The 27,660-nt window shown below is 35.1% G+C and overlaps 3 protein-coding genes, 2 long non-coding RNA genes and 1 pseudogene across 7 annotated transcripts; 4 read left to right on the top strand and 2 right to left on the bottom strand.

Annotated features, from left to right (window-relative positions):
- Positions 1–1,269: 1,269 nt before the first annotated feature.
- Positions 1,270–4,369, bottom strand: LOC146929200 (replication protein A 70 kDa DNA-binding subunit B-like; annotated as a pseudogene).
- Positions 4,370–6,329: 1,960 nt separating this feature from the next.
- LOC146929199 (uncharacterized) lies at positions 6,330–7,034 on the bottom strand. Its single transcript, XM_085707241.1, has 2 exons — positions 6,574–7,034; positions 6,330–6,336 (listed from the first exon to the last, which is right to left on the bottom strand). Exons 1-2 carry the CDS (start codon positions 7,032–7,034, stop codon positions 6,330–6,332), a joined length of 468 nt encoding a protein of 155 aa, XP_085563367.1.
- A 139-nt stretch (positions 7,035–7,173) lies between these two features.
- On the top strand, positions 7,174–7,905 carry LOC146929198 (uncharacterized). Its single transcript, XM_085707239.1, has one exon. It carries the CDS (start codon positions 7,174–7,176, stop codon positions 7,903–7,905), a length of 732 nt encoding a protein of 243 aa, XP_085563365.1.
- A 216-nt stretch (positions 7,906–8,121) lies between these two features.
- LOC146929197 (uncharacterized) lies at positions 8,122–10,643 on the top strand. Its single transcript, XM_085707238.1, has 2 exons — positions 8,122–9,259; positions 9,901–10,643. The coding sequence occupies exons 1-2, from the start codon at positions 8,122–8,124 to the stop codon at positions 10,641–10,643; spliced, it is 1,881 nt and encodes a 626-aa protein (XP_085563364.1).
- A 334-nt stretch (positions 10,644–10,977) lies between these two features.
- Positions 10,978–16,469, top strand: LOC146929196 (uncharacterized). Of its 3 annotated transcripts, XR_015005975.1 has the most exons (5): positions 10,978–11,457; positions 12,330–12,611; positions 14,553–14,632; positions 14,723–14,863; positions 16,023–16,469. It is a non-coding gene; the product is annotated as an uncharacterized LOC146929196 (long non-coding RNA). The 3 variants fall into 3 exon arrangements; XR_015005974.1 differs by lacking the exons at positions 10,978–11,457; positions 12,330–12,611 and adding an exon at positions 13,138–13,203; XR_015005973.1 differs by lacking the exons at positions 10,978–11,457; positions 12,330–12,611 and adding an exon at positions 13,731–13,975.
- A 6,640-nt stretch (positions 16,470–23,109) lies between these two features.
- LOC146929195 (uncharacterized) lies at positions 23,110–27,403 on the top strand. Its single transcript, XR_015005972.1, has 4 exons — positions 23,110–23,814; positions 23,943–25,424; positions 25,928–26,011; positions 26,740–27,403. It is a non-coding gene; the product is annotated as an uncharacterized LOC146929195 (long non-coding RNA).
- The last annotated feature ends 257 nt before the right edge of the window (positions 27,404–27,660 follow it).

Raw genomic sequence — 27,660 nt, 5'->3', positions numbered from 1 at the left:
AATAGAGAAACACATAGAAGATAGAACCTCACCAAGAATCCAAGTATCATGGACTTCTAGAGAATTGCAATAAGAGGATAACAAAAAGAAATAGAATATCTCTTCAAAAAAAAAAATAGAATAAACCCATATCAATAATAGAGCAGGAATAAGAAAGATAAGTTGAATAATGGTTTACTCCCAAATGACCACACAAAATAGTGCAACACACAATGACAAAAGTCATGGTATCATAAAATCCGAAAAAAGTCAATTTTTGTAGGCTCTAAAATACCATAGCATAAGGGGACTCTGACTAACTAATAAATATATTTTTTGCTCAAAAATCCTAAAAAACTAAATAAATGAGCACAGATTACTAATAAATAAATTGTCCGCTCAAAAATCCTAAAAAACTGAATAAATGAGCACAGATTTTTGACATGCTGAAACAAAAAAATACAATTTTGTTCACATTGGCACACTGCAATCCCACAAGATCCTCCAAAAAAAACCTTGGCAATAACTCTCTGTTGCCTCTCAAAATGCTCGGTCACACACACACACACACACACTACATGGTCTACGGAACATTTTACAACCACTTGACAATCAAAATAAAACCTAATTCTACACCACCTCATTAGTACCATAACATCCCCAATACCATTATTCATCCAAATACCTCCCTCACGTACTTGAGTGGATCTTCACCACTCAACACCAGATAACCGAAAATTATGATTGTACATACACATTTATTATCAACAGACTCCTTTTCTCATACCTTAAGTCAATATACACAGGCCCATACGAACATATTAATGTACAAATGACTGTTAACAACCTTGCAGACAACACCAATACAATATAATACAACTTATACACCTGCTAGTTCGCCGCACACGCCACAAGCATCCACAAAAACATAGAATCGCCAAGAGTCCCACAAGGATAACATTAGACAGGTCTAGACATTAGCAGCATATATTCTTACCAACCAACATGAATAACATGTGGTGAACATAGTAGTACAATACCCGAATTCCTTGAGGTACAATCCAGTTCCAAAATACAAACAGAGTGCAAAGAAAAGTACATAATCCATACATAATACATAAACACCAAGCAAACACAATGCAACACTTAGTCACATGACACAACAGTCTCCCAGCACACAGGAAGATCCTTAGTATATTTGAACAGACGTAGGTGGTACATTCATAATCTCGGACCGTACATCTTCACTTCCTACAAAGGCAGCAACTACGACAACCCACACAGGCATTATTATTCAGCCTGGATCCTAAAGCTCTTGCTGGACAACGAAAGCTTCTGCGTAGCAGCTTCAGAGAATGCTTCATTCAAATTGCGCTTGACTGAATTAGAAGGGAACATGTCCTGCAAATCCTCATACACAGGTGCAAGATCACTTGGAATATGATGGCCATCGTCACCTAAACTGATAGGGAGATCAACAGAACTTCCCACAACATCACTCTTCTGCAACAATAAATAGCAATAAGCATAGAATACACAGAGTCTATCACAAAAAACAAAACACATAATACTGCACAATAACCTTAGTAAGAAGAGGAGAACCATCCATATCAGCACCAACACAACCAACACAAGGAGATGTAAAAATCTTAAGCACACCAGTCGCAAACTCCTCTGCCTGAGTCTCTTCAATGCAATCATCATCACCATCTTCAGACTCCAACGCATCATCGACACCACCCACCCCAGCACCAACAACTTCAGAGAATGCTTCATTCATGTTGCAATTGACCGAATTGGGAGGGAACATGTCCTGCAAAACTTCATACACCGGTGCAAGATCGCTTGGGAGGTGATGGCCATCATCACCCAAACTGACAGTGAGATCAACAGAACCACCTGCAACATCACTCTTCTACAACAACATATAGAAGTCAGCAGAGCATACATATAAAGTGTGTCAGGCAACCAAACACACAACCCGGCATAACATCCTTAGCAATGCAGGGAGCCCTATCGGTATCTGCACCAACGCAAGGAGGCATAGGGCTCTTAAGCACACCAGAAGCAAATTCGTCTGCCTGAGTTTCTTCAACACATTCAACATCACCATCCTTAGACTCCAAGGCATCAGCAACCACATCTGCCCCAACACCACCGAAGCAGGTGGAACCACCAGTGACCTATCAACCAAAACAGTAAATATAATTTAACAACACCACATTGAACTCAACTGCAATAACAGCAAACATGTTCAAATCACTGTAATAATGACTTCGAACAACCTGCTCATCTGAACACCTAGCTCCTTGCAACGTAAAAGCTTCGATAACAGCAGGATCAGAACAAATTCTTCTAACCCTATACGAACCATCAAAGAGAACACTCGCAGCAGATGATTTATCCACCTTAAAGAGAAGATACTTCCCGGTTAAGGCCAGGAGCTCCGGAGGATAAAATCCAGCATTCTCCGCCTGCAAAACACAAATAACAAAATATGTTGTCTCACGCCTCACAGTTGGTGCAAAAGGACACAAATACATAATAAATACGCAAAGAAGGGGTTCTTTAAGTATACCTTCGCAGCAGACACCAAGTCACTACATTGCTTCCCCAACAAATTATGCATATCACCATCAAACACCACAAACACAACACTCCCATCACCATCACCAACACGAAGCTTTACCTTATACCTGACAAATTCCACAAAACACAAATACATAAGAAATGGTCCACTACTACCCCAAATACATGACATTTCAATAATTTTACCTTGGCACAACGTGGAAGACATGTTTAACACATCCCTTACAGTAATAAGCACCAGAATCAGGTGTCACACCTCTATGGCATCTGCAAGCAGGGTACCACCAATCATCGCCTTCAACCAAACCATCAACAATCACACCAACAACGTATGTCCCATCGTCAACAACCTCGTTCAATTCAGACAACGTGGCCCTATGTCCAGCAACCAAAAAATTATCCTCAAGCGATGGTCTTACTCTTAGACCAATGACTGGCACTGGAGCAGTCTGCTCAATCCCATGGACAGCAATACTGAATCACATACAATACAACAACCATTAGACAACTACGCAATACATAACTATGAACAAAAATGAGATATAACAATGCAATTTTCTGACCAAAGTAAAACCCATACGCACAACATACCCCTCCTTGAACTTAACAACCTCTTCAATGTCAGGATTGATAAGGACTTTTGTTGCATTCAACACGTTCTGCAAGGAAGCTTTGTCTACAAATAGCAACCAAATTACCACCAAAACTACTACGGAACACAGGAACGGGCAATCAATAACACACCAATACAAACCTACCTTGAAATATCTTCACCTTGACAAACTGCAGCACAACAACGGGCATCCCGCTAACAGCCTTTCCCATGAGTTTAAGTAGATTATCAACATATAAACCAAACAATGCGCACTCAATCTTGCCGCTGGCGACACAAAGGCATGTAATAAGTGATAGGAACAACCAAATACGCAATAAGTAACCAGAAAATACCTGAAAAATTTCATTTCCACAAACAGCTACATACACAATATACACAATAAAAAAACATACCGAAAACAACCTGTCATCAGTCAACTCGATCACAATCATCTTAGTTACTTTTCCATCGTGAACATACTCTCTCACAGCTGAAATGCCAGTCATGACACCAATCACATCTACACGAAATTAACAAAGCTTCATAAACCACATTGGACATCCGAAGTAAACATCATTCCCCGACACTAACAGTTTTAAACGCCCACTTACCAACCAAATGATCATAATCTACAGTATGATCACAGACATCCGAAATCTTCGAGGTACACAATCCAAGCCTTGGAATAACTGAACTCTCAGTCACCTGCACCTTCGTCCTCATCTGAAAAGCAACTTATACGGATGGAGCGTGCTGCGGTATGATCCAACACAAGGAGCAACTGTAAAATAGGACATTTTGTAAACATTCCCTTCCTGCAACTTTTGCTGGAACACATAGAGTAGCTGTTTCCTGACACTTGCATGAATCTTGCAACCCTACGTAAACAGCCCAATCAATTAATGAAATGCAAAACAACAGCTCAACTGGCACGCCCTCAAACCATCACAAAACTACAAAATCTATTTAAACAGCCCAGCACAAATATGACTGAAAAGCATATACAATAATTTTGAAAATCAAACTACCGACGTTACATCACCTAAAAAACAATACCTTCTCATCAATAAGCACCATCTCGAGAGAGTTTGTCTGATCAGGTTTAAGGAATGCCGGAACCTCCCACATCCTAGCAACTCGAACCTTGAACCTCCAAGACTCTTTCCCGGGCACAACCGAAGACAGCAAATCAAAAGCACCCTCCATGAAGACGACAACACCCACAAAGGAAAACAGAACTCCAACAAAACCCAAACAACACACCAAAAGACAAATGGGACATGAGCAACTAAGGAAGTTGATGCAAAGAATATATACTACTGACCCAGGGGCAAACCAGGAAATCAACACATCAACACATAAATATTAACTAAATTATTTATTAAAGTAAATAGACATAAACAATAAACAATAAATAATTTTAATAAAGGCTTAAATATGTTATTCGTCCCTGCAAATATGGGTCGCTTAAAATTTCGTCCCTGCAATCGCTAATCCTTTTTTTTTGCCCCTGCAAAGTTTAATCAGTTAAAAATACGTCCCTTGACCCAGTTAATGACTGCCACGTCATCAAAATTACCATAATGGCATGGGAATTGACGAAAATACCCCTGGGCTAATTTTTTTTTTTCCTTCAAATTTGTTTTTTTTCAAAATTTTGAAAATTCTTTTTTAAATTAAAAAAATCTGAAAAAATAATTAAAAGTCAAAAAAAAATTCGGAAAAAAACTGTTAAAATTAAAACTGAAAATTTTCGGGAAAAAATCGTAAAAAAAATTCGGGAAAAAACTGAATTTTTTTTGAAGGAAAAAAAACAAAAAAAAATAAGCCAGGGGTATTTTTGTCAATTCCCATGCCATTTTGTTAATTTGATGACGTGGCAGTCATTAACTTGGTCAAGGGACGAATTTTTAACTGATTAAACTTTGCAGGGGCAAAAAAAAAGGATTAGCGATTGCAGGGATGAAATTTTAAGCGACCCCTATTTGCAGGGACGAATAACATATTTAAGCCTTTAATAAATAAACCCTTGTCCGTTAGCTATCTATCAATTTAAATTTAAATTTAAATTCAAACTTGATTTTGACAGTTATAACACAGCCAACACAACTTGCAAACCCAAATAAGGAATGAAACAAACAGAAAAAGACAAACAAAGTCATTGTCAGGATCTAAAAACATATATTACAGACCCTTTGGGGAAAAAACTACACACTGTCACCACAATTCAAGCTGATTGTTCAAGCTGATTGACCACAAAGAAAAGTGCAATACTAATCCAATGCACTTTCCATGCAACTTTAATCAAAGCAGCATCATATTCAGTGCCAATTCATGTAGCTCGCACGCCTAACACAACCTGTGTGGCCCCACGTTGAGATCATCAAAGCTTGGCACCCAAGGAAAATCTGGCAAAGATGTGAAACGGAAACACACCTCGCTAGTATGTGTGTAGAACAGTAAAAGTGATGTAGTTCACTTTGTTAAGATCATAGATTCTCTTAATTTTTAACAAGTTGTGATGAAAAGATAGTCACTTTGCTATTGTTGTTGTGTTTGCGTTGGAGTTTCGAAATGTTGGGAGGATTATACAGAGACCTGCTTCGAAGCTTTGGAATTAAGAGCAATAGATCACTACTCTTTTGATGGATAAGAAAACCGATAGATGAATTGAACAATAAACATGCCATTTTCGTAAAATAAAAAATAATTTAACAATGTTAAAAGAAATAACAAAAAAATATAAGTTCGAATCAAAATATATAATTCAACATCTTTGAATGGAGGGTTACGTAAGTTTTGAAACATGAGAAGAGATGGTTGTAACATCATTATCATTAGAGGAAGGGGAGAGTAATTTACTTAAAAAAAACACTTCTCTTTGATTGTTTGAAAAGAATATGTCTTTAAATCTAACCTAACCCCATTTACAATTTGATTTGCATAATTTATTAGTAATAATTCGTGTTAAAATTGTTGCATCTCCTCAACAATTTTTTTTGTCACAACACCGCTTTTAAAGCCTAAATTTTGGAGTGGAGAAAAACGTATACCAATATTACATTCGGGGGGACTATAAACCTTTTTTTAACAATAAAAAATGGTATATATTAACAAGTTTAGGACATCTCCCAAGCACAAGGTGTGCCTAGAAAACCCCTAATAATTACAACCTGTCAAAGTTACAAAACAATTAGCCAATGCCCAAACATAACAAAGGGTTTGACCATCACGAAGTAACGCAAAAAACAAAGTTAGTGTTACTAGCTTTAAGCCACCATAACGAATAATGTTTTACTTTATCTAACAACTGAGCTATGAATTTTTCAACATTGTTAAACAGTCTATTATTACGATCATTCCATATAGTCCAAGCACAGAGAAGCCAAACTAACCGCAAAAAAGAGTACCTTGCACGAAAACCACCCGCCGAATGAGTAAACTGATACAAGTGATCTGAAATATTGTGATGGTCTGGTCCCAACACACCAAGCGAAGACCACACCGCATGCCATAACAAGCCGTAAAAACCGCAAGTTAAGAATAAAAGTTGTGAAGTCTCCAAATGATCACACCCTGCCAGACAGCCCGCATCAACATCTGAAATAATGCCGCGATCCAAGAGATTTGACCTCATAGGCAACCGATTCCGCAACAACCTCCAAGCAAAAATAGACACTTTCAGAGGAACTTGCTTATGCCAAATCAAATCCACCTCCCGATCAACCTGAGGGGTGTCCTGAGAAGTCAGAAGCTGGTAAGCACCACGAACTGTGTAACATGCACAAGGATCCAGCTGCCGCCTCCAAGAATTTGTAACATTAAACTGCAAAAAAACACTGCAAAGTAATATAACACATTCCTGTAACATATCCTCCTCCCTTGGGGGACTATAAACCTGAAATTAAAAATGGTGAACTAAATCTTTGAACGAAAGAAAATAGAATAAAATTTAGGTGCATTTTTTAGATTTTCTTATGTTTTTAAATGGTTCTATATTTTTTTGAACGATGTGGGATACTGATGAAGTGGAGGTTTGGTCTTCTGTTAGTAAGGACCATGTGCTCCAAATCCATGGTAGATTTATCCGGACAAATGAAGTGTTCTATATGTTTAATATTTATGCTCCTTGTGATTTACGAGCCAAACATGAGTTATGGGTTTCTCTGTCAGCGAGATTGCAATTGTTAAGTGGTGAAAAGGTTTGTGTCTGCGGCGATTTTAATGTTGTCCGTAGTGTGGAGGAAAGACAGTCAAGTAGGGGTAGCGTCATGTCTTTGGATATGCAACATTTTAGTCGTTTTATTGATGAAAATGGGCTTATTAACTTGCCTTTGTGTGGGCGTCGGTATACGTGGTACAAAGGGGATGACACTTCTATGAGCAGGATAGACCGCTTCTTGTTGTCGGAAGATTGGGGTTTGCAATGGCCTAATTGTTTTCAGGTAGCCCTTCTTCGAGGTCTTTCAGACCATTGCCCGTTACAGTTATCCGTGGATGAAGAAAATTGGGGACCGCGTCCGTTGAGAATGTTAAAGTGTTGGCAAGATATGCCGGGTTACAAAATTTTTGTGCAAGACAAATGGAATTCTTTTCATGTTGAGGGATGGGGCGGTTATGTTGTTCGTGAAAAATTAAGACTGATCAAGTTAGCGTTGAAAGATTGGCATTCCGGTCATGTTAAAAATATTCCAGGCAAGATTGATGGTTTAAAAATTAGACTCTCCGAGTTGGATGAATAAGGGGAGGAAGGTGGGTTGCCTGTCGAAGAAATTGAAGAGATGAGGGGCTTAACTCATGATATACATTCTTAGTCCAGAGTTAGTTCTAGTATCAGCTGGCAACAATCTCGGTTACATTGGTTGAAGGAGGGAGATGCTAATTCTAAGTATTTCTAGTCGGTTCTTGCAAGTAGAAGAAGACGGAATGCCATAGTATCACTGTCGGTTAATGGTAACATGGTTGAAGGTGTGCAGCCTATTAGAAGCGCAATTTATACTCATTTTAAAGAACATTTTGCGGCTTCTAGTATTTTACGGTCGGGGGTCGGAAACCTTGTGTTTAAAAATTTGTCGTACGCGAAAGGAAGTAGTTTGATAAAACCTTTTTCAGAGGGTGAAGTAAAAGTTGTTGTTTGGGACTGTGATAGTTACAAAAGTCTCGGACCAGATGGAGTTAATCTGGGATTCATCAAGGATTTTTGGGATTTATTAAAAGGCGACATTATGCGTTTCATTTCATATTTTCACCGGAATGGAAAGTTGACAAGATGTATAAACTCTACTTTTATATCTCTAATTCCTAAAGTTGATTGCCCGCAGAGACTGAATGACTTCCGACCTATTTCCTTGGTTGGGAGTTTATATAAAATTTTGTCTAAAGTGCTAGCTAATAGATTGAGAATGATCTTTGGTGGAGTAATATCTGAGACTCAGTCAGCTTTTGTGAAAGATAGGCAGATTCTTGATGGTATTTTAATAGCAAATGAGGTGGTCGATGAGGCGAAAAAATCAAAAAAGGAATTAATGCTCTTTAAAGTTGATTTTGAGAAAACATACGATTCGGTTGACTGGGGGTACTTGGACGTGGTTATGCAAAAAATGGCGTTCCCGGTGTTATGGAGGAAATGGATCAAAGAATGCATAAGTACGGCAACTGCTTCAATCCTTGTAAATGGTAGTCCTACAGAGGAATTCAATATTCATAGGGGGCTGCGTCAAGGGGATCCTTTATCTCCTTTTCTTTTTTTATTGGCAGCCGAAGGACTGAATGTAATGATGAAATCGGCGGTGGATAGTAACTTGTTCAAGGGGTATGGGGTTGGAGATTCTGGTTCAGTGGTGGTATCTCATTTACAGTTTGCGGATGATACGTTGTGGTTAGGTGAAAAAAGTTGGGCAAATGTGAGAGCCTTAAGGGCGGTGTTGAACTTGTTTGCAGACATGTCTAGCTTAAAAGTGAATTTTCATAAGAGTTTGCTGGTGGGTGTTAATATTGGTGACTCTTGGTTGACAGAGGCATCATCTATTTTGAATTGTAAAGTGGGAAAAATTCCGTTCTTGTATCCTGGTCTTTCTATTGGGGTGATCCTCGAAAGTTAGTTTTTTGGGAACCGGTGGTGTCTACTATAAAAGCTAGATTGTTGGGGTGGCAAAGTCGTTTCCTTTCCTTCGGGGGTCGGTTGATTCTTCTTAAGTCTGTCATGTCATCGATTCCTATCTATGCTCTTTCCTTCTTCAAAGCTCCGTCATGTATAATTTCTCTCATTGAATCTATTTTTTAAAAAAAAATTGGGGAGGGAGTGAGGATAACAGGAAAATTTCCTGGATTGCTTGGAGCTCTGTTTGTGTTCAAAAGGAGTTTGGAGGGTTGGGGGTGAGGCAGTTGAGGGAATTTAATTTGGCTTTGTTAGGTAAATGGTATTGGAGGTTGTTGGTAGATAGAGGTGGTTTTTGGTACCGGGTGTTGGTGGCGAGATATGGTGAGGAGGCAGGGAGGTTGGAGGTCGGGGGCCCGAGTGTCTCTTCTTGGTGGAGGGAGGTAGCAAAGATTTGAGATGGAGTAGGGGAGGATGATGGGGGCTGGTTCGCAGGTAGGGTGTCGAAAGTGATAGGGGATGACTCGGATACTTTGTTTTGGTTTGACAGGTGGTTAGGCGATGTCCCTTTTTGCAACCGGTTTGCTCGCCTTTTTGAGTTAACGACGAACAAATTCAGCACGGTGGCTGGTTTGTATAGGCGCGGTTGGGGGTGGTGGGGAGTCGTGGAGTTGGCGTAGAAGACTGTGGGCATGGAAGGAAGAGATGTTAGAGGAGTATAGGCTTTTACTTGCTAATGTTTCTGTTCAGTCTAGTGTTTTCGACAGGTGGCAATGGGACTCGGATACCCGTGATGGTTACACAGTGAAGGGTGCTTATAAGTGTCTGACAACTCCGGTTTCTCCAACAATTGTTGCAATGGACGAACTGGTGTGGCATAATAAGGTCCCCTTGAAGGTGTCTATTGTTGCCTGGCGTTTGTTGAAGGAAAGGTTACTGACTAAGACTAACCTGCAAAGGCGCGGTTCCTTACAGGGTACAACCAATACTTGCGTTTCGGGTTGCGGAATGGTTGAGACGACATCTCACTTGTTTTTTCATTGTGATGTCTTTAGTTCTCTTTGGCATCATATCAGGTCTTGGATTGGCATATCAGGAGTAGATCCTCCAAATAGTAGTGACCACTTTTATCAGTTTATTCATTACATAGGTTACTCAAAGGCACGACAGTCGTTTCTTCAATTGATTTGGCTGCTTTGTGTCTGGCTTGTGTGGAACGAACGTAATAACAGGTTATTTAATGACATTGAGACATCTATTGATCAGCTGTTAGACAAGGAAAAATTCCACTCTTTATGGTGGTTAAAGGCTCATAACACTGTTTTTGTGTACGGTACTCACAGGTGGTGGTCGGACCCTTTATTTTGTTCGGGGATCGATTGATCCACATACTTGTTTATTCTCTGTATGAATATTTGTTTTCCGGGGTGGCTCCTTTAGTACACCTTGTACTAGGAGTGTTTCACCACCATTGTTAATATATCTCATTTCAAAATTAAGATATTTCAAAGAAATATTAAGTTATATAAATTATATTTTTTACTAGGAGATGTATTCACTACAAGAAAATAGGGAAATTGCGACACTTCATCTGCGACCCTTAACTTGCAACTGCCTCAAAGTGCATTTTTGCAACAGTTGTTGCGGCTGTTTTGTGAACCGTCGCAAGTTTTCTTTGATAATTAATTACAAGGCGCGTTATAATTTTCACTGCCCGCTTGACCAAAATTTCATTCCCCCCCTTTCTTTTTTTTTTGACGTTCATTCCCCCCTTTCTCACTTTCCCAAAACCCCCAAATCTTTCTACCAAAAACAAAACACTATCAAATCTTCATCTCACTCTCACTCAATCTCACTCACTCAATCTCAGAATGACAAAAATGACAAAACCAAACCCCCAAAACCTAACATGAGATTCACAAAACCTAACCCCCAAAACCTCCAACAATCGATGCTCAGATTCACAAAACCTAACCCCCAAAACCCCCAAATCCTAACATGATTACGATTATCTATTCAAAGTGGTATTGATTGGTGATTCAGGTGTTGGTAAATCAAATCTTCTTTCTAGATTCACAAAAAACGAATTCAGCCTCGAATCTAAATCCACCATTGGTGTTGAATTCGCTACTAGAAGCATTCACGTTGATGATAAGGTTGTTAAAGCTCAGATTTGGGATACTGCTGATCAAGAAAGGTATATATAAATCTCTATTTTTTTTTAATTTATTCATTTCTTTCTTATTATTAAACATGAATTTGGAGGAAAGTATTTAACCCTGTATAAGTGCATGTTTTGTAGTAATTTATAGCAAAATGGTTGTAAATTATTTGGTAATTTGGTTAGGGTTGTGCATTAACTGTTGAATAATAGAAGAAATTAGTAATGTCTGTTATTACGAATGTCATTTGGAGTGCCATGAACTTTTCTTAAAATGATGGCTGAAATGAAAGTCAATATAGTAATGCTGTAAACAAACTAGTAAACATAAGGACAAAGATAAACCTAATGATTAAGCATCGGTCGGTTTTGGTTCCGATATGTAGATTTGAAGCAAACCGATGACCTGAAATATGCACCGATTTGTTTAATCCTTACACCCTACTCGTAAGATAGCACCGATTGTTTTGGTTTGGAATTAGTTTTGTTTTGGTTTGCAACACTAAATTTTTATACTATTAAAATTAGTGCGTAAAACCTATTCCAAATACACACACTTAGAAATTGAATGTATGAACAGTCAGAATATTTATGATCTTGAGTTTATCCAATCCTACTGTCAAACCATGAGACGAAAACAACAAATGTAGGGTTTGAATCAGAATGTAACCCTGTAGTCAGAATCCTTCTCCAATAGACTTTTTTTTTTCCTCTCTAATGAGTGATTCATTTGACTAATATAAAACTAATTGCAAATTTACTATTTTATGTGGTGAGTTGGAGAACCCAGCTTACTCAAGCCTAATGTTCATGAATATCAGGGCTTAGAGCAACCTGGTTGAATACAAAAAATTCCTTATTGCCATAACGTTGGTTCATTTTCTTTCATTGAATGCTTTTGAATGCAGCTGCACAAGATTTAGAAAGAGGCGTAGTCAGAAATGGATCCCTATCGTATGATGCATTGTGGAGAGTGGAATGAGATAAGTTCCTGGACTGAGTGCTTTTATGCTCCTTTTAATTATTTGAAAGTCTGGAATGACGGTACTTTTCCATCTTTGCTTCTAATTAGTTTCTTTACTCTTTTTTCATGTTTGCTTGTTTAGGTGTTTGAAGCATTTGGTCAAGTTGAGCTGGTCCAGACGCCTCTTGATGACATTGGGCATTGCAAAGGTATTGGCTTTGTGCAGGTGGATCTTATAGTTACCTATTTGACCAAATTATTTGTATCAATTTTTTATTTATTTATAAATATCCTTATATTGATTAGTTGTCAATATCTTGTGGTACCTGCTTTTAATTTTTCAATGAATTAAAATGAGGAAGAACTTTAATTTGGACCCAACCGAGTAGTGGGGTGTTAACTACTATGAAGCACGGACACTCCTTGGATAAGGCGTGTCCCGGTGTCGTACACGTGTGGCATCCGACACCGACACGACACCGACACTTATAATTACACTGAATTATGTTATTTTCTCAAATTATTAGAAGTGTCTGTGTGTTGTCTGGTGTCCTTGTCCGTATCCGTGCTTCATAGGTTAACGATGCCATTATATTCTATCGTGAATGTAGTACATATAGAAATAAAATATAATTTGGCATTCATGAAGATTACGTAAGGTTAATGTGCTCATTGCATTTAATTTTCTGAAAAGGTGAGATAACTTTGGAAGAAAACTGTTTGTTATTTAAATTTCAACTTTTAGGAAACACTTGTTCATAAGGACTTGGTAGACAAAAGTTCGCTTAATAGTATTAGTGTCAACTTGCGGGCAAAAGGTATAAATTTCAGAAAATTGTTATATAGTTAGAGAATCATTTGCTGCCATCTTTTGTATGATTGGAAAATGATTTCTTGAAGTCAAATGAGCTATTACACCAATTACAAATTTATAGGTTTTAGGCTTTTAATTTTTCATAATATGATGTTACTTGTTGCATTCTTGTAGCTAAAAGACCTTCTAGAAATTCACATGAAGCTTTTATGATGAAGATGCGTGCTTGTAGGATTGTTAAATAATAAGTTTTTGTTTACAAAGATAATAAACTTAAAAACATGGTATACTGTATATAATGACCCAAAGATTACCTTAAAATTGAAATAACTAATCCTCTTTGTGAAAGCTATCATCTCCTCCTCTAATCTTAAGATATGATGCCTGCTCACATGGTATGTGGTAAAGGTGTAGTGATCCTATGAAATCATTGGCGTGAGAGTATGTGATATTAGTACTTAATAGTTGTCTTTCATAGTATAGAAAGCCTTGTTATTTTTATTGCTTATCTTTGTTTGGTCTCACGTGTATTATAGGCTTCATATGAATGTTTATCATATAATAATTTCTTATCTATATGCTATTTTATATAATAAAAGATAAAAAGCTTAGTATGGTCTTGTTTTTATGACTCTGTTTTCCAGCACTTAGTCATTTTCAGCCACTGTTTGTAAATTAGGTTTGTGAAATTGTCAGCACGTCGTTTTACCAGATATGAAATTTCAAACAAATGAACATTCACTGCTTTTGTTCTTCAGCAATTATAATTGAGAAAGGTATCAGGGCTGAGTTTTTGTATACATAACTGTGACTGTCTCACTGGAATGTTTTCGTAGTTGTTGTGGTTTCATATACATGTGGTTTTAGTAATCAGTTGAGGTGATGTGTTTGTGTGTGTGTGTGTGTGTGTGTGTGGGTGTGGGTGTGTGTGATGTCTGATTTTTATTCTTGTCTTTGAATAACAACAATACATTATGTATGTTCTGTTTTGGATATCAATGTCTTTTGCACTTTAGGATGTTCTGATATGTCGTTAAGAAGTTGAAGATAACAAGGGTAGACACATTTAGGTATTTGAAATGTATATTAAGGGTCCACCTCTTCAATGATCACAATTACCTTGTCAAAGAAAGAGCTAAGTGAACTTTGCAGCAACTAAGTAGGAGATACCATTAAAAAATATGTTCCTTTTTCAATGTTAATTACTTTTGCAGCAACTAAGTGAATTATTCACGAACTCTATAATTTCTTATTCATGAATTTGGTGGTTTCTAACTTTCTAGACAAATGCACCAATTATTGCATATTGTGTTTTGGAACAAGTTTAACCCTTGTGATACGTCCATGTTACAGGTTAAGAATGTACCTATTCCAAATGGTGAACCTCAGAAACTAGTAGGCAGGTAGCCAAGTCTCTAACAATAAGGCTCTAGGTACGTCACTTGAACCTTTTGTATTTCTAGATTTTGAAGGTCTTCAAGATCAACTTCATCGAATTAACTTGTGTTGAACTTTGTTTTCAGGTTTCTAAGGAATAAAAACTGCAAGCAAACACTTTTTATCTCACTGTATATCTCATAGATTGGTTTCTCTCCAAAAATTACACCGGAAGACAGAAACTTCAACTGCTAGGCATCACTTGCAAGTTCCATGCTAATTGCCTCGTAAGTTCTCCAATTAACACTAACGAACTATGGTTTATTAAATCTCTTTCCGTCTATAATAGCTGCATCTATTGTGTTTTTTTTCGCAAGATGGACATTGGATCAGTCAAGCCACTTATGGGTTATTGTTTATCTTCCAAATTTTCCTTTCATATGAAGTTACATTACTGAAAGGAAACATCATGACTTTCATTTGTATGAATGCTTGTGGTGACAAATTCAATTATTTTTGTGTTGTCCAACATAGGCTGTCCACACACTATATACATGTTATAGAGCTTTCCCATTGACTGAACACAAGTGTCTATGAGGTGATTCAACCATGATTTACCTCACCTAAAGCAGTAAAGTCTAGTTTGTTTGTGTGGTCACAAGTTATTTTAGTGATAGCCTATGAAAATATGAACATGGCTCTCCCTCTTCTGTTACTCCAGTTTACCGTGTTAGCTTATAGTTTGCTCATTTTTGTAAGTTGTCTCACACTATAGCTCATGAGTCCTCATAATGTCTTGTTTCCCTGTTATATATATATATATATATATATATATATATATATATATATATATATATATGGGTTATGATAGAAGACACCTTTTGTGAAGGTGTCTTTTATCAAGTTACTCTATGAGCATTTGTTAAAAGACACCAACTACTTTTTATGAAGGTGTCTTTTATCAAAGTTATAACTAAAAAAGTGAAAATCACACCTTGAGGTGTGACTTGATAAAAGACACCACACTACTTTTTATGAAGGTGTCTTGTAACATAACCCTATATATATATATATATATATATAGTAAAACTTTAACTGAGCAATTGCATGCACATACTTTCTTTAGGTAAGCTCTAAACGACCCATATCCACATAGTAACTTCTTCCAGGTGGTCCCTTCATTGACAAAAAATGAATATAAGGTAGTTCTTTTGTATACAATGTGATTAAGTTATTGTCATTTGGCAAGCCCTAATGAATGTGTTGTATATATCTCACTGTTTATTTTTTCCATTTAGACATTTTGTAACATTTATCAACTTCATACTCATCCACATAGTAACTTCTTCCAATCTGCACAAGTGAGTAGCAGAGTAATACTATAACATTGGTTGCAATATGTTGTTAGCAGCTTTCAATACGCTGTTGGTATCTATTTGGTTGCAGGTCTGTTTTTTTTGGCTGGTTCGGGTGGTTTTGGCTGTTTTGGTGCGGTTGTTAGCCGTGTGTATGCTGCTGTCAGCAGCTGTTTCTGTGTTGGCAGGTTGCTGTGATCTGCTGTTTTCGGGTGTGGACGGCCTGTTTTTGCTGTTTTTTGGGTGAGCAGTTTAGTGAGAAGTCTGGGTGGTTCATATTATTCTTTGAAATTGGGAAGCAAACACGCGCGCGCACACACACACACTTGGTTATTTGTAGAGATGAGAACAATTAATCTTAACCGATAGATTTAGATTAATGGCTATCATGTGACTGAACCTTTTTCCTTTATGTTGAATGTGTATTCAATTTAGTGATCAAGATGTTTTGTTGATGTGTATTCAATTGATATAACATGTAAACTCTTAAGTTTTTCATGCAAGGAATGAACATTTGCGTGTGTTATTGAGTGCAAAACCATTTTGTAGCGTTATGGTATACTAACAAAGAATAACATTTCATGAGCTGATATGAGTTGTTTTTTAAGGTTCCTGTCAGATAAAAACTGCCCCATTCAATTTTTTTTTTTTTTAAAAACTCAACATTTGCGACTGTTTGTGAAAGGTCGCAAGCTCCTTTTTTTTTAAAAAAACTTAACATTTGCAACTGTTGGTGAAGGGTCGCAAGTCCCTTTTTTTTTAAAAAAACATAACATTTGCGACTGTTGATGAAGGGTCGCAACACCTTCTGCGGCAGTTGGTGTGACTGTTCTATGAAGGGTCGCAAAAGACAGTTGCGACCCCAACAAATGTGACTGTTGGGGAACAGTCGCAAATGTACATTTGCGACCCTTCTAACAGTCGCAAAATGCAATTTTAAAAGTCGCAAAATGCAGTTTTTCTTGTAGTGATTTCTTATTAGTAATTATGACAATAAGATTTGATGAACTTAAGGTTTTACCTGGAGAGAGTTTGACTATCCAACATATAGTATTGGTTATAGATGCAAGGGTTAAGAGAAGAGAGAAGAGGAGATGCCACAGTTGGGATACAAGGATCAAATGGTGGCATTTAAAGGATGAAAAACAAAGTGTTTTCCAACAAAAGATTTTAAAGGAAGGTTGCGTCAAGCTACATAGAAGCGAAAATGATAAGTGGAACAAGATGACATATGAGATTAGAAAAGTAACAAAAAAGACAATAGAAAAACTAATAGGTTTTGGACCTAACTAGGAGTAAAGAATCATGGTGGCACTAACATTTTTAAATTAAAATGAGAATCAAAAGGGGATGTTTTAAAGTGTGGTATAGGTGTACACGTACAAATATTTAGGAAAATTATAAGAGAGCTAAGAAAGGGGCAAAGAAGGCATTAAACGCAACAAGAACACAAGCTTTTGATGGGTTATACCAATCCTTACACACCAATGAGGGAGAAAAGTTTATATATATTCTTGCTAAAGGACAAGAAAGAAAGAAAAGATAGATATTAGAGAGTCAGATATAAACTATAACTACTATCATCGTATTATAGAACACGAGGTAAAAGAAGTGTTGAAACGGATGAGACAATAAGGTAGTTGAGCTTGAAAATAAATCTATTGAAGTGCAAAAAAGTTGTGGAGAAATTTCATCCTCAAACCTGAACCCGTCCCCAACCTAAACATTTTCCCAAACCCGAACCTACTACTAGAAATTCATATCCACCATTTTTTATTAATCTAATCCATTTGAGGTAGGAAAACACACAACACCATATTTTATATCAAACGAACCTCTTCACAAAGTAATTAGTCAATTTTAAATTAGGGTAATGATTACAGTGATTAAAAGTTCAAAAATATCTCAAAAGTAGAGATAATATTTAGAGATTTGCATGTTACATATTAATATATTTCTACATTCGGTATAGGTTTGAAATGGTATCTATATCTTTAAATACTTGCCAATCATAATAGGAACACAGGCTACCATAGATCTTATAAAAAAATCCATTTTCAAAAGATGAATTTGACAATAGTAAATATATATTTTTTTTTAAATGTCAATGTAATATATTCTTGGGGCAAATATCATCATGTTGGAGAGATCAAAACAATTGCCCTTTTTTTTAATGACAAATGTTAGTAATTAGTTGTTAAATTAATATTACTCCTTCGTTTGAGTTTGACCCAGTACCTCTAACTCCTTATTCCTTAACTCAAATCATTTGAACTACTCAACCCCAAAAACAATTTATTAGTTAGGATAAAAATACCAATTTAAAATAAAATATAGTTGTAAACTATATATATACTTTATATTTGTAAAAGAAAATATTCCCTCAAAAAAAAATTGTAAAAGAAAAGATCTTGATACAACTATATAATATTATATTTTTTTACCAAAACTATTAATATTAAGTTATATTTTTTGTCAAAAAAAACTATATAATTTATTTAAAGTTACTTTAAATTTATATTGATTTATATATCAAATAACTTAAATACTCACAAACTTTATGTAAATTAATTTTCAATTTTAAATAATATTTTATTAAACATTAACGTTAATTCCTTGAGTAAAAAAATATAAAAAAGTATGTTAATTTCCCGTGCTTAGCACGAGTATCCCGATTTGAATGATAATCTTGGTGACCCGTTATTTTTCCAAGAAAGGGGAATACTCGCACCAACGCTTGATTCAGTTGAACATGTTAATGAATATATGATGTCACTGATTCCAGGTGAAGAGAAAGAGTATTTAAGCTCTGATTTTGTTTGTCGATCGAGTGAAAATTCTGATGTCCAAAGCGAGTGGTTAACAACGGAATTTCTTAATGGTATTAAGAGCTCTGGAGAGAAACATCGATCAGGCCAATGGATTGTGTAATGGTGCGAGGCTGACAGTTACACATCTAGGAAAGAGCACGATAGCTGCTACCCTAATTACAGGAAAAGGGACGGTACTAGGGTATTCATTCCCAGGATGAATCTTATTCCGAGTGATCCAGGACTACCCTTCGAATTCAGGCGCATGCAATTTCCATTGACGCTTTGTTTTGCAATGACAATAAATAAAAGTCAGGGTCAATCTTTATCTCGGGTGGGAGTTTATCTTCTTAAGTTCGTGTTCACGCATGGACCACTCTATGCCGCTGTCTCTCGAGTTACTTCTAGAAAAGGTTTGAAGCTGCTCATCTTGGATGAAGATAATAATGTTTGCAAGGAGACCACAAATGTTGTGTATCGTGAAGTTTTTCAAAAAGTATGATCATTGGTTATGTTTTAGAATTGTTGTTGCTATAATTTAGAAAACTAAAGTTGTGTATTGTTTGGAAGTTGTTTTTTTTTCATTTCTTTGTAAGGCGTACTGGTCATTACAGGCCATGCAATTTCTATATAAACAGATCCTCCTGCCATTGACTTTTAATTGATGCACTTTTCAGGTATAACAATACATGGAACTTTTTTTTATATCGTTGTTACCCTAAAACACAATATTTACATTAGACCATTGGTTTTGTAAAAACTAAAAACAAATAACAATCGGCGTTTCTGTAGCCCAAACTATATTTATACACACCCGTAAAAAATTTAACGTTTGCATTCACAGACTAGGTGTATACATCTGACACTAGGCATGGAAATGGGAGGGGGGGCGGACGGGTTTTACCGTCCCCATACCCGATTCTCATATACTTACCTGTTATTCTACCCATACCCAACGGGGATGAGAAATTGAATCTCATCCCCGTCCCCGACGAGTTCGGGTATCCCCGCCCCATCTCTGTCCCCGCATTGAATAATTTTTTTAAATAAAAAAGAGAAGTTTTTTTGCATCCCCAAGAGAAATGTTGTAATACATTATCGAACAACACGCTCACATTAACATTTGTTAGATGAAATGATTTAGTTGATCCTTTAAATATCAATTGTAGTTTTTATTAACATGACAATTATCAAACAAAATAACATGACATATCAACATAAAGTAATTTTTTACATTTGGGACGGGTATGGGTTTGGGTTTGGGGTGGGTACCTATATACCCGTTACCCGTCCCATACCCGTGTTTTGAAATAGGGAAAAACTCATACCCATATTCAAACCCAGTAAAAACGGGGAAGACCCGTCAAATTGGGTTTGGTTCGGGCAGGTAACTGCGGGTATGGATTTTCTTGCCATGCCTATCTGACACTGACTATTATATAAAAAAAAATACAAATTTTGTAGTTTTTATGATTAATAAAATACATTATGTCAACAAATAATAATATACAGTACGTCGGCGTATTTTTGCAAAAATATTACATATGTTAAGTTTAACAATGAGTACATCTTATACTACAAATAATTAGTATAAATATAAATCCAAATACTTTAATCGTTATGTGCAATGTTTAGATATTTCAAAATATATACAAAATTAACAAAATTAAGATGATATTTTTTTACATATCAAATTTAAATTATAATCACACTTATAACTTTAAGATAACATAATATAAAATCTATACATTTGATTAAAAAAGTTTTTTATTTCCCGTGCCATACTAGTTTAAAATAATTACTTCCTCTATTTCAAATTATATGTCATTCTAGCAAATTTGGTTTATCCTAAATTATATGCTACTTTACAAGGAATCATTAATGTTAATTTTTCTATTATAACCCCTTACTATTTATTACTTTATCTTTTTTAAATTTCTTAAAATATTATCCATACCATTAATGAATATTTTTGTAAAATAACCCACAATTACTCTTTTTTATATAACATTAATTAAAGTGAATTTCTAAAAATGACGTTTAATTTATAACGGATGGAGTGAGTATTTCATGACGAACTAGTAGCATGCAGCAGCAAGGTGAAGAAGAGATAAGAGCGAAAAGGAGTGAGTGTTTGACCGGAGTGGCATTGAATCTGCCTAACCAAAAACACATGATGATCCAATCAAGGCAAAATATGAAGTCGTGTTCTTCAATCTCCATGAATATGCTTATGCTAGCTCAATTAAGGTTATGGTGAGTGGGTCCCACGGACGCTATGAATTTGAGATACTGCACTAGTACTGTCGTTAGGTAGGCACTCGGTAAAAGAAATGACATATGTACGACCAATTTATGACAATTTTGTCCTCGTGAGCTTAGACAATGCATAGTATACGTAACAAAAAAAATTAGGGTTAATTATGTTTCTAGTCCCTATAAAATAGCGACCTTGTAAGTTTAGTCCCTACTTAATTTTAATAGCATTTTTAGTCCCTAATTTTGTTTTTCTGCACTGAGTATTAGTCCCTACTCAATTCAAATTTGTTTAATTTATGCTTAAACTCTTAAATTTTTGAACAATTTTTTGCAGACATGTTTAGAACATTACTAAAAGTTCGTCTGCAAAAAATTATCGCAAAATTTGATTTCTACATCCAGATTTTATTACTTTTTATCTTTAACTTTTGTCGTTTTAAAAAATTCATATTTAATTCATTTCATGTCAGAAAATTCTAAATTTTAGTAAACGAACCTTTCATAGTGTTCTAATCTTGTCTCAAAAAAATCGTTCAAAAATTTAAGAGTTTAAGGATAATTAATCAAACTTTGTTTTAGCAGGGACTAAAATTATAAGTAAATTTTTTTTTTACAGGGACTAAAAATGCTATTAAAATTAAGTAGGGACTAAACTTACAAGGTCGCTATTTTATAGGGACTAGAAACATAATTAACCCAAAAAATTATGTCAATTTTTATGACAACTTTCTCTTTATATTCACATTATGTTTTTACTTTCTCTTTATTGTTTTGGTTTTATGTCTGTGTCTATTTTTCTTTGTAAATCTATGGTTGTCCCAAAAGTTGTCATGAAAATGATTGTTTAAATAACACACCTCCTGAAGTAAACATAAGCAGAGAGCGATGTTCTTTTCTTTGTTGGGGTTTGGGACTTGGGAGCTAATAAGGGAAAGGTTAACGAGTTTCCTCGGGCACTCTTTAAGGATCTTTAATAGTAAGATTTTATGAAAATTCGTGTATTCAATGCATTGAAACTTGTAATATTTAATTTTTTTAAAGAATATTTATTAAATTTGGAATGTTTAAAGAGTGTCGCGGAGGCACTCGCTAACAAAATCCAACTAATAAAGATTTATGATATTAATGGATCCATTTAACAATGCCAAAAAATTAATTTATACTAGTTTATAAATGATATTTTATATGCCCGTATGATAAAAAATTATGTTTGATTAACATCATTTTAACATGAGTTTATAGTTTATTTCATGAGGTTAAAATTTACTTTCCAGATGATTTTTCATATAGTGATTGAACTTATAATTTATATAACTTATCATTTTTTTTCTTTCAATTTTACCCTTATTATTTTATTTAAAATTTATTTTTTACACTTATAATTTAAAATAAAACACATAGTTACTTAATAATCCCTCCGTCCAAAATTTTATGTTGTTTCCGAAAGAAAATGTCAAATTATATGTCGCTTTACAATATCAATGAAACATTAACGTAACTTTTCCTATTATACTATTAACTAGTTATTACTCTCGCTTCTTTCAATTCTTTAATTTATCTTTCTCTACCATTTATTAAGGATAATATTGTAAAACAATTCATAATATCTCTTTTACATATTAATTATATTTCTTAATATGTTGAAATGGATAAAACGTCATACAATTTAGCATGGAGTGAGAATATTTTATGTTGTTTTTTCATAGATACTAGCAACAAAATTCTACCGTTCACTAGCAAGCCTAATTACTTTCTTCCTTATGTATATAATATTTAATTAAATAAAATAAAATAAATATTACAAGTTAAAAATGTTATATGGGCTTGAGCCCGGTATTAAAATCTCTAATATTAGCCGCCATAAAAAATTATATATAAGAATGAATCCTTAATTGTTGTGTGAGCAGAAGTAGCCGCAAACAAAACAGAAAACAGAAAAAGAGTAGCAGTAAGTAGTAGGGTAAAGCACATCGGCGGCGCGAGCGGGAATTAGAAAATAAAAAGTTACACCCGTGGTGGAAGTAAGTTCAACAAACATACTCTCTTTTGTTGAAATTGAAATTTTAGTATGTTATTTTCTTTGCTCAATTAATCATTTTGATGTTTTTTGTTGGTGATTTTGTATTTTGTTGTCTCTTTTCTTATATAGTTGATGACTCTTACTTCCATCCACTGTTTTAAATAGAAGAAATTTTGACCCATCAGATTTCGTAGTTTTTTATCCTTTATATCTAATGGTTGCAAACATGCTAACCCTAATTGCCAAACCCTAAACCTAATTTTTTGGCTCCAACTATTTGAAATTTGAATTTCAGATTCCCTCATATCCCTACTGCATTGGAAAGCGCGTATACATTGGAAAAACATATTGCATACTAACCGTGCTCAGTTTGTTCTCAATTTCTCTCACTAACCGTGCTCTCTCTCTCTCTCTCTCTCTCTCTCTCTCTCTCTATGTTCTTTCACTGTTCCGACCTCTTCCTGCACCCTGGTCCTCTCAATCTCCAATTCCATCATCCCCGTCTTTCTTCCACCTACCCGATTTGGTGACCGTCGTCCTCCTCCACCCCGGTCCTTTCAATCTTCGCTCTGATACTCTCCTTCGTCCTCCCACCGACCATCGATGACATGCTCCGATCCTCCTCCACCACAGATTTGTCGGCGACGACGATGGCTTCCGGCGGTGGCGGCGACTGTCATGGCAGACACAGTGAGAGAGAACGAGAGAACTATTCTCCAAAACTCAAATTCCAATATCGAAGCCGTTCCGCCGAGTTGAATCTTCGAGAACGTGTTCAACATTGCAAATATTGGGTGAGTTTTTTTTTATCATTTCCCTTTTTGATTGGAGATATTTGTTTTTATATTTGTTGGTTTACACTTCTCTAATTTTGGGTGTTGATTTATCTCTATTCTTCATGGACGCCTCTTTGTTATTGCAGAACTATCCCCGTACGGTTGCATTACTCTTTTCTAAACCATAATTTCATATCTAGGTAACCAAAGGTTGTTTGATTTAATTATATCTGCATTTTATTCTTATTTTTTTCTTCTTCATATTTTATGAGCCTTACTAACCTAATCTGAGCTTTCCTTCAACAAAAAAACCTAATCTGAACTTTGTGGCAAATACTCATTGATTTGATTATTTCAAAAAAATTTGACTTTAAAACTTCATATACAATTTTTGCATCAGTAATTTTAGTTTGAGTTAATTTCAATCAGAGTTAATGGATTGGAATTATGTTAATCAAGCCATTATTATACACACTGCTCAAACACGACTTTATTTTGAGACTTGAATTCCCCTGTTTCTTTCTCTTTAGTTCATGCCGTAGTGTATCTTTGAAAGTTGTAGATTGATCAGTTTTTGCAGCTGAGATTTAGATTGAGACTTCCATCTCTGCGTCAACTTAGTTCTCCATATTCAATTATGTATTTTCCGGCGACAAGATGTTGTCGTTAAGCAACATTTATCCAATGTCTCCGGCCCACCAGCGAATGTATCCCTCCTCTATTCAAAGTCATTCTTTTCTATGACTAATTCACATTGTGTTCTAACTTATAGATGAAGTTTTATATATTTATTCTGAATTTCTTATAAAATTGCTATTAACAACATAAAGTGGAATCAAATGAGGAAGCGATTGAGCTGCCATCTCACTGCAGCCCCAAATGAATCAATAGACCACTGTGAACGATTCTGATGACATAGAATGATGCTGCTCGGTCCATCAATCCCCCAATCATGTATGCGACATTCCCCTTAAACTATCATATTCTTTTCAACTTTCAACATTTTATATCATATATCACAACACTTATATTGCTCTATGAATAAAATAATTATATTTAACATGTGAAATTATAGACTATGAATATTTTTGCTTCAGTATCATTTGTGTCTTGGACTTTGTTTCAATTTGCTCCATCCAATTTTTATTATTTTTGTAAATGTTTATAGCAGATATCCAAAATTTGCTTATATAGTACACAATTTTGCCATTGTAGATGTGCATTTGTTTTTTTAATGAGTATACATTGCCACATGAGTTTTAGATTATCCATCGTAATCATTGTCTTCAGGAACTTACTCAGTTACACTACTCTAATGTCTTTTAATTTTTCATGTAGAAATTATCATTTTAAAAATCGATCGCGGCATCTAGAAATTATCATGTTGTGATTGAAGTTTCTTACTGTTGTGTTGCATCATCATATATATGCCTTTTTTTTTAAGAATACCTTTTAAATTATCTAATCACCGTAAAATGTTATTAGATTGAGACAATTGAGTCACATCCATCCCTTTTTGTTTTGTTTTCAATCTTATAAAGTCCTGATATGCTCATTTTTGTCAAAATTGTTTCTCCATTCGTATGATCCTGCAGAAGAGGCAGTTCTTTCCCTCACACAGAGTTCAGGTAATTAATTGTCTTAGATCTCATTGACATTTTTTATTCACCTAATGTGCTTCCTAACATGCTTGGTGTATGGACTATTTCATGTACAAGTTAATTTCTATAAGTGAATTACAAATTCTTTTGATTTGATAACCGTAGAGAACCCTTGCCTTTTCGGTTCAACATTTATCTGGCATCTCCATAAATGGATTTAATACTAAACTGTTAATCCTCATTTTGCAATTACCGTTATGGATTTAATACTAGACTGTTAATCCTCATTTTGTAATTACCATTATCATTTAGAAATTTTATTTTATTTTATCTCTAACAAACAAGAGTGCATGGGGACAATATTAACTGAAGTGCTACTGGTTTTGATGTCTTCAGGATTAATTAGATGATATATGGATTAAATCCATATAATTTGCATATTGTCTTAGCTTTAGCACTTGATATGGATTAGTAAGATAATGTATTTGATTTGTTGAGTCCATTGCTCATTTTGTTGTGTGTTGATGAAGCCCATGGCACTGGAACAAGTGTTATCAGACTGTGATAGCGAAGATGAAGTTGATGATGGAGTTGCTAACCTGGAAGATAGAAGGGTAAGCTTAAAATATATTACAAATTCTGTTTTTCTTCTTTGGCTTATTTCAAAATAATGCATTTAGATTTTAGATTGTTACTTCTGGGCATGTTTTGTAGAATGAACATGGACATGTGGGTATGACTCGCAGTTTACTGATAAATGGGCAGGTTGCTCAAACTGGACCATAGTATTTAAATAGTTGTTATACTTTGTAAACAACCTTGAATAGTGGATAGGTATTGTAGCCGCTCTTTAATCTGAGTGCTAGGCACAAATTGGTCGAATTTTGTAATAAATAACGTGTGTTCTCTGTTTGCGTTTTCCATGCGTTTTTTAATTTTGCATCAGGGCTGCTGATCTAACTAACACAACATGATCACATATAGTATAGCTGTCCGGCTCTTGATTACAATGTTGAAATTATGTTGTTTCTTTTAACTTCTTAAAATTCCATGTTCATTTTGATCCTTTTCTGTTCTAGATTTATAGAAATTATCATTTTAAAAATTCATTTTAAAAATTGAATCACGACATCTACAAATAGAAATATGTAATTTGGATTTTCAATAGGAATTGGCGAAAGTTTTCTAGGGTTCTCTTTTTATATTGTCCCTCATAATTTCAATAGTTTTTTTGGTTGTGATTGAGTGTACGTCGGCAGAAATCACCACTATGTTTCTTTTGACAATTCTATGACATATCTGTTCATTTAAAATACATGTTATTCACCATCTATTTTTGCAGGTTGAATGGTTTTGCGGTAGCCAAATTGAATATTTTGAAGCTTGAATGAAGACTGATTATTAAGGCTTTGTGATCCTATTGGTTAAGTTATGTGGTTCACATATTCAATTAGAATTTCTGCTCTGCTGCTCCTGTGATTTTTGCAGTGGTTAGGATTGTTGATATGTCTTGGAATTGGATCAAGCTGCTTAAGTGTTGTGTGGTACAATAAGTGAAATATTTCTCTGCAATCGTGGTGTCGTAGAATCAGCATACATTAGGACTTTTGCTGGTATCTTGAGATTTTTAGGGTCTGATTATTGAAGTATATGATCTGATGTTAATTGCCTTGAAGAATTCATAGCTATTGTGGAATTGAAAGCATAAAGTGATGGTCCTTATTAAGTGATTGAGGTTGGTGGTCTGCTATGGAATGCTTAAGCAGTACAGGAAATTGGTTTTCAAATTAGTCATTTAGTGACATTTTGGAATTGAATTGGTACACTTGGATTGCATCTTAGTACACTTGATTTCATTAGTCTTATATAGTGGTGTAATATGATCTAAATGTGTCTTTGGTTGCCCTTTTGAATTTGTTGGTAGTCATATGATGCACTTAAGTTAAGACCTCATAAATATATTGACTTGAATTGAAGGGAAGAAAAATTCAAAATATGTGAGTGTTCATACACCTAAGTTATTGTCTTTTTTATATTTTTTTATTATCATTCATTTACAAGTTCCATGAGATCAAGGACACCACTATATCACAACTATTTTAAGAATTGATTTATTATTTATTTTTTGTTAGTATTTGGAAGTGATTCTTCAACATAATCAAGTTTTACCTTTCTCACAAATAATCAGTTTCTTTCGTTCTTGACATATTTTAAGCAACACACGAGGAAAGCAATTTTCTAGGATCCTACTAGCTTTATTTAC

The sequence above is a fragment of the Medicago sativa genome, chromosome 4, assembly GCF_051527215.1.
Source record: "Medicago sativa cultivar Bolivia chromosome 4, Bolivia_mono, whole genome shotgun sequence".
In the NCBI taxonomy this organism is placed as follows: Eukaryota; Viridiplantae; Streptophyta; class Magnoliopsida; order Fabales; family Fabaceae; genus Medicago; species Medicago sativa.
The sequence above is the reverse complement of the archived record's forward strand: the minus strand, read 5'-3'. Positions and strand labels throughout refer to the sequence as shown.

Bases quoted from the DNA above. Each gene is read 5' to 3' on its own strand.
- LOC146929199 (XM_085707241.1), bottom strand. From the start codon at position 7,034: ATGTTACAGGAATGTGTTATATTACTTTGCAGTGTTTTTTTGCAGTTT.
- LOC146929198 (XM_085707239.1), top strand. From the start codon at position 7,174: ATGTGGGATACTGATGAAGTGGAGGTTTGGTCTTCTGTTAGTAAGGAC.
- LOC146929197 (XM_085707238.1), top strand. From the start codon at position 8,122: ATGGTTGAAGGTGTGCAGCCTATTAGAAGCGCAATTTATACTCATTTT. The intron at 9,260-9,900 runs GTTAGTTTTTTG...TGGTTTGTATAG, and splicing joins TATTGGGGTGATCCTCGAAA to GCGCGGTTGGGGGTGGTGGG.